Here is a 16533-nt window from a genome sequence, read left to right as displayed (position 1 = left end):
TCTATTATTGTCGTATATATTTTCAACCATACCGATAACAGACATATTGCTCTATAGTTGTCGCAGTTTATCTGTTTTTTTTTTTTCGTATATTGGCGCGATGATGTTGTTCAGTCTTTAGGCATTATTTGTTTTTCCAACGCCTCTTTATATATTTTTCATAGCCAGTTCATTCCTTCTTCTCCCATGTATTTTACGATTTCCGGTTTAATTTCATCATCTCCACCTGCCTTGCCCATTTTTATATTTGATAATCCTTCTTTAGTTCTTCTCTACTTATTTGCTCTAGCTCTGTTTTCTTCGCCTTTATTTATTACATTGTCTTCCTTTATTACTTTGGTGTCGAATTTTTTCTCCTAATATTGTTTCCATACCCTAGCTATTTGTTCTGGTTTTATTTGGAATTGCTTTGATGTACTGCGTTTATTTCCTTCTATTTCCCTTCCCTCATATCTCATATTTTTGTCCAATAGCTTCTATTATTTGTAGTTCTTTTTGTAGTTCTCCAAATTATTTCAATAATTTTTCTTTTGCTCGTGTGACTGTTTTTTTTTATCACTCGTTTCTGCCTGTAATATTTGTTTTATCTTCTAATCCCGTTTCGATGTATTTTTGCCATGCCATTTTCTTCTTTGTTATTTCTGCCTTCACTTCTTTATTACATCATCTTGTCCTTTACAGCTGTTTATTGCATTTTTTATTCCACACACTTCAGTTGCTGTTTTCTTTAACACTTACACTGTAAGTATTCCATCTTTCTTCCATTGTCCATGTTTGTTTTTGTCTCTCTATTTGTATTAATCTTTTGTTAGGTTAATTTTTGTAAAGTTCTCGCACATTTTCTATCTTGAGTTTGTTTACCTTTACTTTCTGGTATTCTTTTCTTTCCACCTCCTCAATTTTTTCATCGTCCAGTTTTGCAGTGACCATCCTGTGTTGTGTGGACAGTTCCAGCTCTTTTTTCGTTGTGTTTTGTATGTTTTGTTCTAGGTTTCTCTTATAGACTATAGTCGATTAAGCTTTTTGCATTTATCTCTTTAGCCACAAATGTATATTTGTTTTCAGTGATTGGTTCACTGAATGTGATTCCTATTATCAGGTCATTCATTTGGCAGAATTCTGGCATTTTAGTTCCGTTTCTATTTAATGTTTCTCCCCCATGTCCAATACATCCTAATCCCCTAATAACGTCCTTCGTCATCATCATCAACCTGTATGCGTCCACTGCAGGACATAGGTCTCCCTCATATCTTTTTATCTGTTTATGTCTTGTGCGGCTTACATCCAGTTATTACTAATACGCTTCAGGTCGTCAGTCCATCTAGTTGGTGGGCGTCCTCTGTTCCGTATTGCTTCTTCTCTTGGTCTCCACTCCACGTTTTGTCCGTCGGTTGTCTAATAATCTGGCGACGTGTCCTGTCCAATTCCATTTTTACGACGCGATTTTTTCGATGGCGTCTGTTCTTTTAGTTCTACGACGTATTTCTTCGTTTGGCGAGTCTCATGTTGTCGCTCTCCGAGACAAAGTGAAGGCTGTAAAGCAAAAGTGCCAGAAGGATTTCCTACCTTTTGGGCGCAGGTTGGACCAAGCCCGCTACTAAGTACAAGTTCCATTGGGACAAATGGTCCTTTTCAGATTTTTATTTTTTTGGCCTTTTATTTTATTTGGTTTTAAACGCGTGGAGTATAGCTGTGGCTGTGTCCTCATCTAGGATCAGGTATGGTTGTGCAATGAGATTGGGAAACCACAGAAAACCAATCTCACCCTGTCCTTGTGGTTTGAATTCGACTCTTAAGGAGTGTACGCGGTGCTCACTGTTTTGTGTTGTGATGTGCGGGTTAGTGTAGTTATTGGTTTGTTTCTTTTGGTGTTTATGTGTTTATGATTGTAAGCTTGGTGGAGGTAAAGTGTGTATAGGGTAAATGATAAATATGTGTATATATGGATGATGTATGTGGGTAAATGATATGTATATAGGATAGTGCATGTGTGTGTTGTGTTGTGTATTTATGTGCGGAGTTGGGTAAAGGTTTGTTTTATAGAGTTATTATAATAGGAGGTAGATGTGGCGTACCCATACAGTGTGTTGGACATTTGGTTATGGTTTGGTGAGATAACAGATAGTGTATCTCCTCTTTTCAGGGAATTTCTTTTAACAGAGAAAGCAAAGTATATAAAGGAAAAGTCAAACAATAAAGGTTGTAAGCAATTTTCCCCTTGTTGCCATATTTTAATTTTAAAAAAAATATGGGGAATATTCAGATTTTCTTGACATGCGATTCCTATTACAGCGAGTATTTCATTGGCTAGAACTAGTGACGAGTTTATATGACGTCATTATTAGATTTGGTGGGATTGGAAATTGTAACTATCGTCTGTCATAATATTGTAATCAATTTCTAGGTTAAACATGATACATTGTTATTTCGTATATTTCTATGGATCTAATCTTTGTATCCATGATATCCATGATCCATGAATGAAGATGCAACGACCAGAAAAATTTTCGACCGAAGAGGACCAGTGACAAGACGAGCCAGAGGAAGACGAAAACTTAGGTATAAAGATAACATAGAGGATGATCTAAAATCCATCGGAGTTAAAACATGGAGAGGATTGCCAGAGACAGGGGCGAATGGAAGATTGTTCTGAAGAAGGCTTTGGCTCATAACGAGCTGTAATGCCACTGATGATGAATTTTTGTATCATGGAGGTTAAATATGATGTAAAAATAGTTAGAAGTTTTTCAACTAGTTTGTGATCTATGTTCAACCTTCGTCTTCCCACGTCGGTAAAATTACGTGGAGTGCCATGTGGGTTCCATTTGTACCCCAGAGAAAAAAATGCGTATATTTAATTTTTATTATAAGAAAATGAAATAAAATCTTAAATTAACACATTTTTATTACATCAAAGGGTATATCGAACAAAAAAATAATTAAATTAACTGTAGGAATAAAAAATAAATCTTAGGACCGAAAACTAGTCTGAAGTTTCTTGGCATCGGGTGCAAATTACTTCCTTGATATGGTGTTCTGCACATACAAAATTTTTACACTGCTTACAAAATTGCCTTGATTTACGATCTTTATTTCGACTACATAAGTAACAACGTCCACTTGAAGATCGTTCACAGGCTGCTTCCATTTGCATCTTTACCAGCGCCAACTCTGGAACGACATCTTGCATGTACTGCTTCAACGTCTTACTCAATCGTACTCCCTCATTATATCGCCTGGTAATATTTTCTTTTACTAAAGCTAATTATAGAGGCATTAGCGTAACTAGCTCGCTGGGAAGGTTATATGGTCGTATATTGAAAAGAAGAATAGAAGAGGAGTATAAAGAAATTGAAGAACAAAGCGGCTTCAGAGCAGGAAGATCGTGCGTGGACAACACATTTACCCTTCAACAAGTAATTGAAAAACGAACAGCTCGAAACCTCCCTACGCATCTGATATTTATAGATCTGGAGAAGGCTTATGATACAGTTCCTTTAAAACTCTTATTTAGTGTCTTGACGACAACGGACCTTAGTAAAACATATCTAAAAGCAATACTGAACATCTATAAATGTCCTCAAAGCACTGTAAAAACAGGAAATACTTTCTCAAGGGTATTTACAGTAACGAAAGGCTTGAGACAAGGATGTTGTCTTTCCCCCACCCTATTCAAAATATATATCCAAGAAGCACTGCACCAGTGGAGACAAAAATGTGCGGGAATGGGGTTGAAGCTTAACAACCATTATCTGACAACGCTGTTCTTTGCAGATGATCAAGTACTAATTGCAAGCTGTGAAGAAGATGCAGATTATATGCTTAGAAAGCTCAAAGATGAATACGAAAAATGGGGGATGAGTATGAATATGTCTAAAACAGAATATATGCGAATAGGCAGTGAAGACGAAGACCCGGATTTGGAAATTAGACAAATGAAAAGGTGCTACGAATACAAATATTTGGGAAGTATTATCTGCAGTAAAGGAACAACGGAACGAGATATAGACTATAGAGTGCAACAAGGCAGGAAGAGTGTTCAAATTCTGAATTCGATACTTTGGTCCAACAAAGCTACTATGAAAACTAAAATGACTATCTACAAAGTAATTGTAGAGCCAATTCTTACATATGGAGCAGAACGTTGGCAAATGACAGCAAAAGGAAAGAAAAAAGTTGACACGGTTGAAATGGACTACCTAAGAAGAGCTTGCCGTATATCAAGAGTAGAACGTATACCTAATTCTGAAATTAGAAGAAAAACAGATAGAGTACATACAACTTCTGAAAGAATAGAAACTAGACAGTTAATATGGTATGGACACGTACAGAGGATGGACGACAACAGATGGCCAAAAAGAGCTATGGAATACAATCCAAGTAATAGAAGGAAACGAGGAAGACCAGCCAAGTCTTGGATACAAGGTGTTATGGAAACCATGAAAGACAGAGCCATTGATGAAGACACCTGGAGAGATAGAAAAAGATGGCGATCGAAATGCGGGAAGCGGCAGAAGCTGTAGGATCCCCGCTTATATATATATATATACTAAAGCTTCTCCTAGATTTAGTAAAAAATTACGTCTATCGTCTTTTTCTCTAGATGAATCCGGGTACTTGATACACCATAAGATGTAAGCGTTCAGGCCAGAAATATCCAATATTTGGCCAAACACTGCCATTGGCCATCGGTTGCATATCCTACGTGCAGAGTATTGCTTTACCAGCTTATCTGTGGTATCTACTGCACCTTTTGTATGATTATAGTACAGATATCTGGCTTGTTATAGAACAAAATCGAAGTAAAAATATACTAGTACTTACCGCTACGACGCGACAGGGAAACTAAATACGTGTAATCGCATTTCGTTCGATGTTCTGTTCTTAGAGTTGCGACATGCGCGTAGTAATTTGCAAAGCCACCGAAAATACAGATAACACAGATTCCCACGCGGGGTACGAATGTACCCCAAGCCGATCATAATTTATTTGTTTTTAATTTGAAACATCGTTACTGATTTTATGAATAGAATATTATTTGCAATACCCTAATGGACACAAAATAAAATTAGCCAAACGAAACAGGCGCTAATTTCAAAAATATTACAAAAAATGTGTATCTGGGGTACAGCTGTACCCCACCCGGGAAGACGAAGGTTAAGATGACAATGCAGATGTGTGAACATAAAATCAGTAATATCGAAACTTTGGGAGCAAAATGAAATGTTGAATTATGACCTCTTTACCTTCTTTTGCAATAAAATTACATAAAACATATGTTTTACTTTCATAACAATGTTGAAAAATCAAAATCAAATTTATATGTATGTTTACAAAATATTAAAAACAATATGAAGACAATACAAATATATATTACAGTGGTACAGTTACAAATTAGTGGTACATTGTTGCAATTAGTAATGGTTTTTACAAGTCCCAGTCTTTTCTTACTTGGAGAACATAAAAGTTCATTCTTTTTTGCCAGTAGAGAAACTCTGCTGAAATACTAGAAATATTGAGAAACACTAGAAATACTAAACATCAAAGCTGATGCAACTCTCTACAACAAGTATACAAGTACAAGTATACATAATTGTATTATCGGTTCTAAAATACTTTCTAAATATCTTTACATAATAACAGACCTATATACCGCTGTAACGGCTTCTAGTGATAATAATGGACCATCGTTCTTCTTTTCACCCTCAAAATATTCAGTGAAATTTGCAAGTAATTGCTTCCAATGGCTGGTCAAATGCGACGGCATTTTTGTTTTAATGCAATTCAATTAAAATATCCAACAATTTGAATTAAGATAATCGAGAAACTAAAGTAACAGAATTTGGTGTGTAGACAGTTTATATTTTGACCAACTTCACAACTATCATAACCATCAATCTTACATAACCTTCTATTGGACAACATGGGTTTGACACTTATAGTACAGATAGTTATCTTTGTCAGACAAAGAGAAACCGTGTAGCCGGTAGCTGATGTAGTAAATACATCTATGTTTTTATTTTGCAACAGCGATTTCCTGTAAAACTTGACAGTAGCGAAAAAACTAATATATAAGGAAAAATTTGTTTAATTTGTTTGCCGACAAGTTTGTACCAGTGAGTTATGATGTGATTAAATCTATGACGTACACGTCTAATTGTTTGAATTATCCTTTACCTACTTTTAATATTTTTTTAATACTTACTGATGTTTGTAAATGACCCTGCACAACAAACAAAACATTAAAACTATTTTTGTCTTTAAAACAACTGTTCTTTCTTCAACGGATATGAATCGACTAAAAGCACGTAAGTGAATTCTGAATTGCTCATAAACAAAATGGCCACGTATTAGGACACTTTTTTTTACAAATCACGCCGTAGCAACGTGGAGTAAATGTGGCTAAAAATGTAGACTCCAAACATTTAAGCATACTGTCAGTCTAATAGAGTTCATTTTCGGAGAATTATCAAAAGTCGCTTTCGATCTTAACGTGGGTGGCTACGTACGTAGCCACTAAGCACTCTACTATTAGAAAATAATGTGAGCGTTAAAGGGTTAAATCCGTAATATAATAATTCGTGACGTAATATTTTTGTTATTATTACTCTTTTTTTTTCTTATTTACCATTGATGGTCCTAAAAAATTAATTATTTTCATTGCTTGTGTTATTATTAATGTTTTTACATTAAATATCTATAAATAATATCTGAGTATGTTATTGATGTCATAGCACGTACTTTAGTTATTCAGTTTTAAATCGATAAAATTGCATTGTTCGGTGTGCACATGAATAAATAACGAATCCCGACAACGTGGTTTATAAAGGGATACTAATTATCAACATAAAACATTAACTTTTTTCCTGCTGCTTATAAATATATAAATATAATTATTATTGAAATAAGGCAGCAAAACGTAGAATAAGCAAATCAAAATCATCTAATGTGGGGCATTAATTTTTATTATTGGTATTGACATTCAAATATAAATACATATCTACACTCCGCGTCATAGAAAACGGGCCACCCCAAGTATTTAAAATATTTTCGAAATTATTATTTATTTCTACAAAATTAAGCATTTATTTTTTTGTATATTGAATTAATATTATTTTATTTTTAATGTGTCTTGGGTTATTTAAGTTAAATGGGTTGTTACGAAAGCAAACCGACCATGTAACTGGATTAAGGATATTCATAGAACCTATAAAACAAAACAATTTTGAAAAAAAGTTGTTTACAACTTGATCAATTTTCGAGGAAGCGATTGTTTTGAGAAATGTATGATTGTAAAGGGTTCTAATGAGTTTTAAACTCATCTCAGTATTACAGTAGCCGACTTAGTGTGAAGTAGTCTTGAGTTAATAACGATGGAGAATTTTCAAAAATCGGTTGAAATTGTAACGTTACTGGGAAGTGGATTAAGTCAAAGACAAGTTGCAAGACAATTGAATGTTAGTCGTTCGACTGCACAAAGGATCCAGCAACGATTTATTGTGACAGGATCGTACCAACGACGACCTGGTACAGGTCCAAAAAGGAAAACAACCGCTAGGGAAGATCGCGTCGTCATTCTTGCTGCATTACGGAATCAGACCCAAACCGCTAGAATACTTCAAGGCCATTTACAGCAAGCTCAAGGACCAGCAATCAGCCTTTCTACTATTCGGCGAAGATAAGGGAGCAAGGTTTGATAGCTTGCAGTCCAGCAACAGGGCACTTACTTTCCCCAGCTCACAAAAGACGAAGACTCGATTTTGCCTGTGAGCACATCAATTGGACAGCAGACGATTGGAAAAAAGTATTGTTTACGGATGAGTGTAGAATGGCTATTTATGGTAAAGATGGACGCAGTAAGGTGTACAGACGGGCTGGAGAACGTTTCGCTGGTTGCACTTGGCACCACGGGTTGCTTTTGGTGGTAGTTCAGTAATGTTTTGGGGAGAGATTTCTTTTGATACGCATACGGATCTCGTCGTGATCGACAGAGGTGCGTTAATAGCAGTAAGGTACATAACGGAAATCTTACAACATCACATGATGCCCTATGCTGGATTTACTGCCAACGAATTCCTGCTAATGCAGGATAATGCGAGACCACACTGCAAGGATAGTAACGGAGTACCTTGACGAGGTTGGTATTCCAAAAATAGACTGGCCTGCTCAAAGCCCCGATTTCAATCCTATTGAGCATATATGGAGCCTGCTAAAAAGTCGCGTTAGGCGTCGCATACTTGCTCCAACAACACCTGTAGAGCTTCAGATGGCACTCATTGATGAATGGGCCGCTTTTCCCCAAAGAGATATCCAAAACGTTATAAATTCCATGCCAAATCGAATGAGTGTCATCCAGAATCGAGGTGGCAATACCCATTACTGAAAATGGATACCAGCTTTTTTTGTAAATATACAGTTCATTGTTGTTTTAAAAACTGTAAGTTGATTTTTTCAAAAAAATTCCTATTTTTCTTAAATTTTTTATTTTCGATTGATGTTTTACGATAATGATGAAATTTTATATTAAACGAGTTATTGATTCAATATACAAAAGAATAAATGCTTAATTTTGTAGCAATAAATAATAAGTTCGAAAATATTTTAAATATTTGGGGTGGCCCGTTTTCTATGACGCGGAGTGTATAAGACTTGAAATTCTAAAGTGTGAAGGTTAGTTAGTATTTTAATGAATTTCTGTATGTTTGTATCACTTTGGTAATGGTGTAAAGAGGTAAATATCCAAAAATGTTTTTTCTCAATTTCCTCACAGACCCAATGTCCAATTTCTCGGCTTCTTGTTGTAGAGGGCTTGTATCATTTGTTGTAATAGTGAACTTGCTTAATATTCTCGTTTTTATTTTATTTTGTATCGTTTTAACAGATGAAATAATTTATCTACAAATTACATGAAATTTTCCTAACAAATTGATACGAAGCAGACTTGAAGTGTCATCATCATCATTCTGGCTTTACAACTCTGCGTGTTTCCTAGCCTCGTCAATAATTTCTCCCCAGTCGTCGCTATCCATCGCCTTCCTTCGCCAAGCACGTGTTCCCATATTTCTCATGTCTTCATCGATGTTGTCAAGGAACCTTGGTCTGGGTCTTTTTTTTAGCTGGGTTATTTTGTTCCATCCGCATTACATGCCCTATCCACCCTAGACTTCTTATATATATATATATATATATATATATATATATATATATATATATATCTTCTCCACACTCCGTTGTCATTCACTGCTCCGTAGATTCGCCTTAGTACTTTTCTTTCGAAACATGCTAATGTGTTTTCATTACTTCTTGTTGGAGTCCAGGTCTCTGAACTATATGTTAGGACTGGGCGTATTATTGTTTCGTAGAATTTTATTTTTGTATTTCTCGATATAATTGTGGATTTAAGGAGGCGATTAAGTCCAAAATAGCATCTGTTTACTTTCATATACTTCGTTTTGTTGGTGTTTATTATTAAACCAATTTTTACAGTTGATTCTTTTACTGCTACATACGCCTCTCGTACAGCGTTTTCCGTTCTATCAACGATATTGATATCAATAGCATAGGCAAGCAATGGTTGTGATTTGTGATATACGTATTACTTTTTCCAAAGCCAGATTGAACAGTATACAGGAGAGAGGGTCTCCCTGGCGCAGCCCGTTATTTATTTTAAAAGGTTCAGACCGTTCCCCCTGAATTCGTACTCTACATTGAACTTTTTCAAGAGTTAGTTTTGCTAAATTTACCAACTGATTTGGTATTCCTAGCTCTTTCATTACTTTGAACATCTCTCTTCTATTCACACAGTCGTAGGCTGCTTTGTAGTTTATAAATATGTGATGAGTATATTATATGCCATTAATACAAGATCAATGCAAATATGCGCTTATGCGGATGATGTGGCCATAATAAGCCGCAACAAAAGGGTATTAAGCGAAAAAGTTATAGAACTGAAACGAGAAGCTGTTACGTTTGGTCTATATATAAATGAAAGCAAAACAAAATATATGGAGTGCACAAAATCGAATCAACATGAGAATCTGAAGATAGACAACCATACCTACAAATATGCCTCCACTTTTCCTTACCTAGGCTTAATAATAAATGACAACAACATCAGTCAAGAAATACAAGCACGGATTTTTAGCGGTAATAAGTGCTTTTATGCATACAAAGACTTAATGAAAAGTAAGTTACTGAATCGTGAGTCTAAGCTTAGAATATAAAAAACAGTAATTAGACCAGTGGTCACATATGGATGTGAAACGTGGACCCTCTCAACCACTAATGAAAATCAACTGAGAATATTTGAGCGCAAAATACTAAGGAAGATATTTGGACCAACCCAATGCAGCGATGGTTGATGGAGAATTAAAATAAACCACGAGCTGCATGAATTAATGCAGAGCGCAGATATTGTTAAATTTGTAAAGTCACAAACTGGCTTGGTCACCTAGAAAGAATGCCAGATAATCGAGCTGTAAAAGTAGTCCAGAGATGGAAGCCCCAAGGAAACAGAACAAGAGGAAGGCCCCGTAAAAGATGGATAGACGACGTAGAGAGGGATCTTAAAACCATCAACATCAGGCAGTGGCGAAGGAAAGTATCCGACAGGGCAGAATGGAAGAACATTGTTAATCAGGCCAAGACTCACAAAGTGTTGTAGCGCCATTAGAATAAGAAGAAGAAGAAGATATTATATGCCATATTCCAGTGTTTTTTCTAACATTTGTCTCAGGGTTGCAATCTGATGAATTGTTGATTTACCTACAACTCTGAAACCAGCCCGGTATTTCCTACTATCCGTTCTGCTTATGGTGCATGCCATACGGTGACATAGTACTGTTGAAAATATTTTATACACTGTATTTACAAGCGTAATTCCTCTGTGGTTAGAGCGGTCAAAAATATCTCCTTTTTTTGTGTATGGTGCAAAGTATTCCAATATTCTCATCATTGGGGAGGGTTTTTTGTTGTGCCAATATTTCTTTTATAAGCTGCTGTAATGCCATTATGGTATCGTGGCCAACTTCTTTATATAGTTCAGCTGGGATATTATCTATTCTGGTTGATTTGTTTCTCGCCAGTTTTTATCTGTATCCTTAACTTCAAGAATCATTGGTGATTCCTCTTCTCTTTCATCCATATTGATGCAATGACTGTTATTAAAATAAGGACTGGAACTGAAAAGAAAACTTTTGTGAGCGGGAGAGTTTAAAAGCTTGCATTCATAAACATCTTCTTACATTTAATCCAAATGGGGGTAGCGTAGCTATAATGTTAAGAAACTCCATGTTAGTCTATAACTTGTTCAAGCATGTTTAAAACCAATGGACATATATTTCCAGATGCCTATTTTCCAAAATTTAAGTCATATTTTACAACGAATAATGCGTATGTTATTTTGTTAACCAGACAAAAAGGGTTTACCCAACTAACAGCCGTCTTTCTCTAGTATGATTAGATTGAGATATGTTGATGTTGATGTCAAGGTTTTTGAGGCTTTTAACACGTTAATATCCACATAAATCACATGGGTTTTTGCGGATAATCTATTCGTCTGGGATGTGAGTATGATTACCGTGAATCTTTTTTCGTTAAGGTCCGTATATCAGCGGTGACTCACATTATCTGTATCTAAATCAAATTTGCCAGATTTTATTTTTAATCGGCTTTGAAGGAAAGAAACATAATTTTAGATTTTTTTATTAAAATTATAAATATGGGGATCACTGTATATTGTTTAGGAATACATGAAACAAAAATAAACGGTAACTCGTACCGTTGATTGAATAACCCAATATTGAATAGCCCCGTTTGGGTTATTCAATCAACGCTCGTACTTAAATAACGAAATAAACCAGTCCAATGTGCGTACATGCAAGGTTATACAAGATGGAACACAATAGTATTGATTGCACGGGTGCATTTCCATCTAGCGTGTGGAGCACTTTTGGTAGTTACTTTCCTTCCTTATTCTTTAGATTTAGATCTTTAAGCATAGCAAAATAGTCACCTATAAGAAGTATCGTAAGTCGCAGACAGATTATCTACAATAATCATAAACAATACATATTGTTACACTTTTTGAAAACTCACTCATTCAAATAAATCTCTCGGAACTCACATTTCTGCAATCTCAAACTGAAATAGCTCGAGATACAGATGAATAACATTTTGACGTGCTAAAAAAGAATTGACATTCTTTGATTTCATCGCTTTATTCAATGTGAATTTGACCGAAAACTGCTTTTATGATCTTTTATGGTTTTTGTATATTTTGATCGGGACAGACCGATGTGTTACCACAAGATTTTTTTTTTAGTGATCATTAGCGCCTCATTTTCTATCTACTGAGCTGTTTGGTGACGAATCGCTAAATTCGGTTTCATATTTATCACAGGAAATTTGGGAAGGCTCATTTTCTTCAACGGGTAGCATTATCATTAATTAATTTCTGAATATCTTCGAGACCATCATCAAGTGGTTACAAGATAAGCAGATGTAAGAAGATTATTTGGCGATCAATGTTTCTGTCTCCATCCCCGTAAAAATCGATGCAGTTTATGCCATGATTTTATCAGACCATCGAATATCTGAAGTAAAGCATAATGTTGATATGTGCTTGCTTTTGATGAGATGCAAACATGATAAGCTGTGTTGTCACTATGAATGACGGAATGGTTCTCCAGAGAAATTCTAAGAAATTTCGTTTTCAAAAATGTGCTGGAAAAGTTCTTGCTTTATTTATTTATTTTTTTTTTGAATGGCCAAGGAGTAATTACTATTTGACATTAAGCCGGAGATACACATGCCTGTTACTATCATAATGGCATACCAGTAAGCACCAGCTACTGTCCCCAAACTGGCAAGTGTGTACGTTAACTGGCATGCTAGTTCCTGGCATGCTAGTAGCATGCTGTGAGATTCAAGGCGCATGCGTGGGGAGTGTCACAGGCATGTGTGTACGCGTGCTGTCGCTACAGGTATGCCAGTAGCTAGCAGAGTATTGTCAAATTTGTTGTGTTGTTGATAAAAATTAATCGTTTTATTTTTAAACTTGCTAATTTAAAAACTGTTTCGTTGGGGTGATGAAAAAACCATTAAATTTATTGTATAAAGAATTTGAGTGTCTTTCGAGTTCTAAATCATCTCTATATAAAAATAAAATAGCCCCACTGCTTACACACAAATTCAAGACGAAATGGGTGAAGGTCTTCAACTCTTATCTCTCTAAGTAAACAAGCACTTGCTACAAGATTTTCTCGCCTAATATTCCAATTTCTCACCCAAATTTTTATCTTTTCTGAGTTCCGCTTCGGATTCATTATTAAATTTCTAACAATATCCGTAGTCATCAGCAATATTTGCTTGTTGAATTCATTCCGAATACCTTCCATGGATCCCTTTTTTTGTTGAAAACTCAAAAACTTTTAATTACAAAATAAGTACTTTAGTTTCAGATGAAAACCACTCGAATGTTTACTATCACTGGCATGTGTAAAAATCTGTGCTGCTTTTTTTGCCTTGTCAGTATAGGCAAGCGACCTACCGGCATGCCAATTACTAGCAAATGTGTTTTGTGCTTGCCAGTTAACAGGCATGTCAGCTACTTTCCCAATTTACTGACATGTGTGTACCCGGCTTTACTAACCACTGTACGACAAAAAATAATTGAGAAAAGACGTCAAAAGTTGTCCAAAGATATGTAGTTTTTGCTTTAAAAACCAACTAACACATTATCGAAACATAGGCTTTGCGTTTAATTTTTAAAATGTGTAACACTTTCAATAAATTAAAACTTTTTCATAAAAATGAGTTAATATAGAAAGAGTTGATAAATTACTTACGTCTATTTCGTTAAAATGGACCCTTTAAAATAAACGGAATAAAAATTGACGTTTTCGGTATTTTAACAAATTCTAATGAACATTGCCATACATCAGGTTGAACTGTTTGCAATTACTCACTGTTTCTTATGTATATTGTACCGTTTTTAAATTAAACGAGCGGTTCTAATTTATATAAATATATTTATTTATAAGTTTACAGCACGATTATATCTTATCAACTAAACTCTTCAATCATCGTTACTTTTATATATATATATATATATATATATATATATATATATATATATATACTAGAATATTCTGGAGTAGTCTAGTAATTCTTTTGTTTGACGGGTCGATCCCTCCCGCGCTCGATTCATCTGGAAGCTTCTGGTCTCTTTCGAGATGCAACCATTACATGGGCCACGCCGAATGCATGTTCGTAACAATGTTTTTTTATTATATACTTCATCTATTAGTACATTGAACATTTTTGTAGAATATTATCATATTTTTAAATGTAATGATTAATTATATATTCGTTAGCCTTTTGGTTCCGCCTATTAGGGCTTTTGGATATCATCATTATACGTCTTTCATAGGATTTAACGTAATGTTAAGTATGTCAGATAAACATATTGAAAGTTATCCTCGTTGTTTCTTGTAAGAACCGCTTCTTCCCATATCAAAGGACCACCAATAATATTTTGCTTCTTACATTTACATTTTTTTTAGGAGATCTCTACCAGAGACAACCATTACTACCGAACCCGAATAAGAGCGATAAATGGGGGCACAGTGCGCATAGCACGAACAGTAACGAATATTATGACGAAGAAGAAATTGTACAAAAAAGTAGTGAGCGAAACGGACATATATCTATAGATTTGCCGCCTCCCGTAAGGGAGGAGCCAAGGTTTCCACAAGAGAGATGCAAGACGTTATTAGGTAAGTACTATGTGACTTTTCATGAGTTTAGTAATACATTATTTCTCGTTTGAAATACCTAATCATATCACATTTTTCTTGAACGCTATTTTTCCTGTTTAGTATTAGTCATCTTAAGACCATTCAGGAAAATTTTTTTTTCAATTCAATCGGTTGCTTTGCTTTGACAAAAATATACAATATGGATGATTTGAATAACGTTATCTTATTTGAATAATAACAAGACATTTTTGTACTAGGTAGTTAAAATTAATCATCTTTAGATGTATAAAAAATATTTAACTAGTTAATCTTGATATAACTAAGCTAAAAACAATACAAATAATACGGTGGTCACCACCAATATAAGTTGGACAGTTTTCAAATACTATTTTTTTTTCTTAGCAGCCTTTGCTTAGTTTGACAATAAATGGGACTAACCGTCAACGTTACACCACAACTGACTCCACAAATAACTTCAAAAATAGTAACTTTCGATGTAAGAAGATATATTGATAGATAGATAGATTTAATGAGGTGGCTTTTGGCCGATTCCACTGGGACCTTTTTAGATCTATTGTGGTCCTCTAACCCTAGATTACATTCTTTAGCCTGACCATTTTTAAAAGGTAAAACTTCGAGGCTGAACTTTCCATGTAGCTCTTTGCCAGTAGTTTTCTTCACCTAATATAAAGAACCTCACATTTTTCAAGCTGTCACATTTACATAAAATGTGATCTGCTGTTTTTCCTTCTAGCTGACAGAATCATCTGACAGATCATCATCTGCCAATTCCTTTTTTTTTTTTTTTTTTTTTTTTTTTTTTTTTTTTTTTTTTTTTTTTTCAGATATCTAATATCCCTTCTACGTGAAACACTGTGTTAAAATTTTCTTGTTAGCAGTTTAATGACTATCTTCTTTGTCAATATCGTCTTCCTCTAGTTCCCATCTTTTTGTATGTCTGCACTGGTTGGTTTGTTGGTTTAATTTTGACATATTTTTTGCTTTGTAGTAGGATCGTTTTTTTTTCTACTTTCCCCTTTTCCAACACTAACCAACTTATACAACATTTACCATTATTAATTTTTATTTGATTTTATTTTACTTGATTTCAGAAATATAGACTGAAGTAATTTTTTTTTGTTTTAGCTGCAATAGTAATGTTTTTTAGTTTTGTTTTAACCCTCACGTCACTCAGTCTAGTACACGAACGTGTACCCGATAAAGAGGTCTACGGACCTCTTCCAGATGTGTTCCTCGACAATGTACCTGCTTATAATTGGGCGTTAGATGTATCAGAATATATAATTATATTTTCTGTAAATACTAGTTTGATAGCTATGATATTTCACAAACATAGGTAAGTACATAGTTTGTTTTATCCTTATTCTAGATTAAGTACTTCATTTATATATATATATATATATATATATATATATATATATATATATATATATATTATATATTTGGTCAAGATACTAGTAAATACAAACATATTTCTTATGAATATAAACGATAAGGAAAAGTCAATATAATTTACCTTGGGAAAGGAATACAATAACACATTACCATTCCTGGATATTTTAATCTCAAAGAAGGGTACTGTATATGAGACTATAGAAAATCAACACACACAAAGAACCAATGATTTTATTATTAAAATACCTTATAAATGCAAAAACTTTCATTTGGTGATACATCAGTACCATGTTAGAATAAGTGAATATCAATCTTATATCAAAAATAGATAATTTAACAGATCTCAAATATGTGAACA

General features: G+C 34.5%; 1 protein-coding gene across 10 annotated transcripts in view; it reads left to right on the top strand.

Annotated features, from left to right (window-relative positions):
* LOC140449696 (phosphatidylcholine:ceramide cholinephosphotransferase 2-like) overlaps positions 1-16533 on the top strand; it is a 302843-nt gene that overhangs the window by 257654 nt on the left and 28656 nt on the right. For all 10 annotated transcript variants that reach the window (XM_072543001.1, XM_072542994.1, XM_072543012.1 and 7 more), the window contains 2 exons: positions 14565-14777; positions 15906-16116. In XM_072543001.1, coding sequence (XP_072399102.1) covers positions 14565-14777; positions 15906-16116 — 424 coding nt within the window. The remainder of the gene's footprint in view (positions 1-14564; positions 14778-15905; positions 16117-16533) is intronic.

This window comes from Diabrotica undecimpunctata, chromosome 1 (genome assembly GCF_040954645.1).
Source record: "Diabrotica undecimpunctata isolate CICGRU chromosome 1, icDiaUnde3, whole genome shotgun sequence".
Lineage (NCBI taxonomy): Eukaryota > Metazoa > Arthropoda > Insecta > Coleoptera > Chrysomelidae > Diabrotica > Diabrotica undecimpunctata.
The sequence above is the reverse complement of the archived record's forward strand: the minus strand, read 5'-3'. Positions and strand labels throughout refer to the sequence as shown.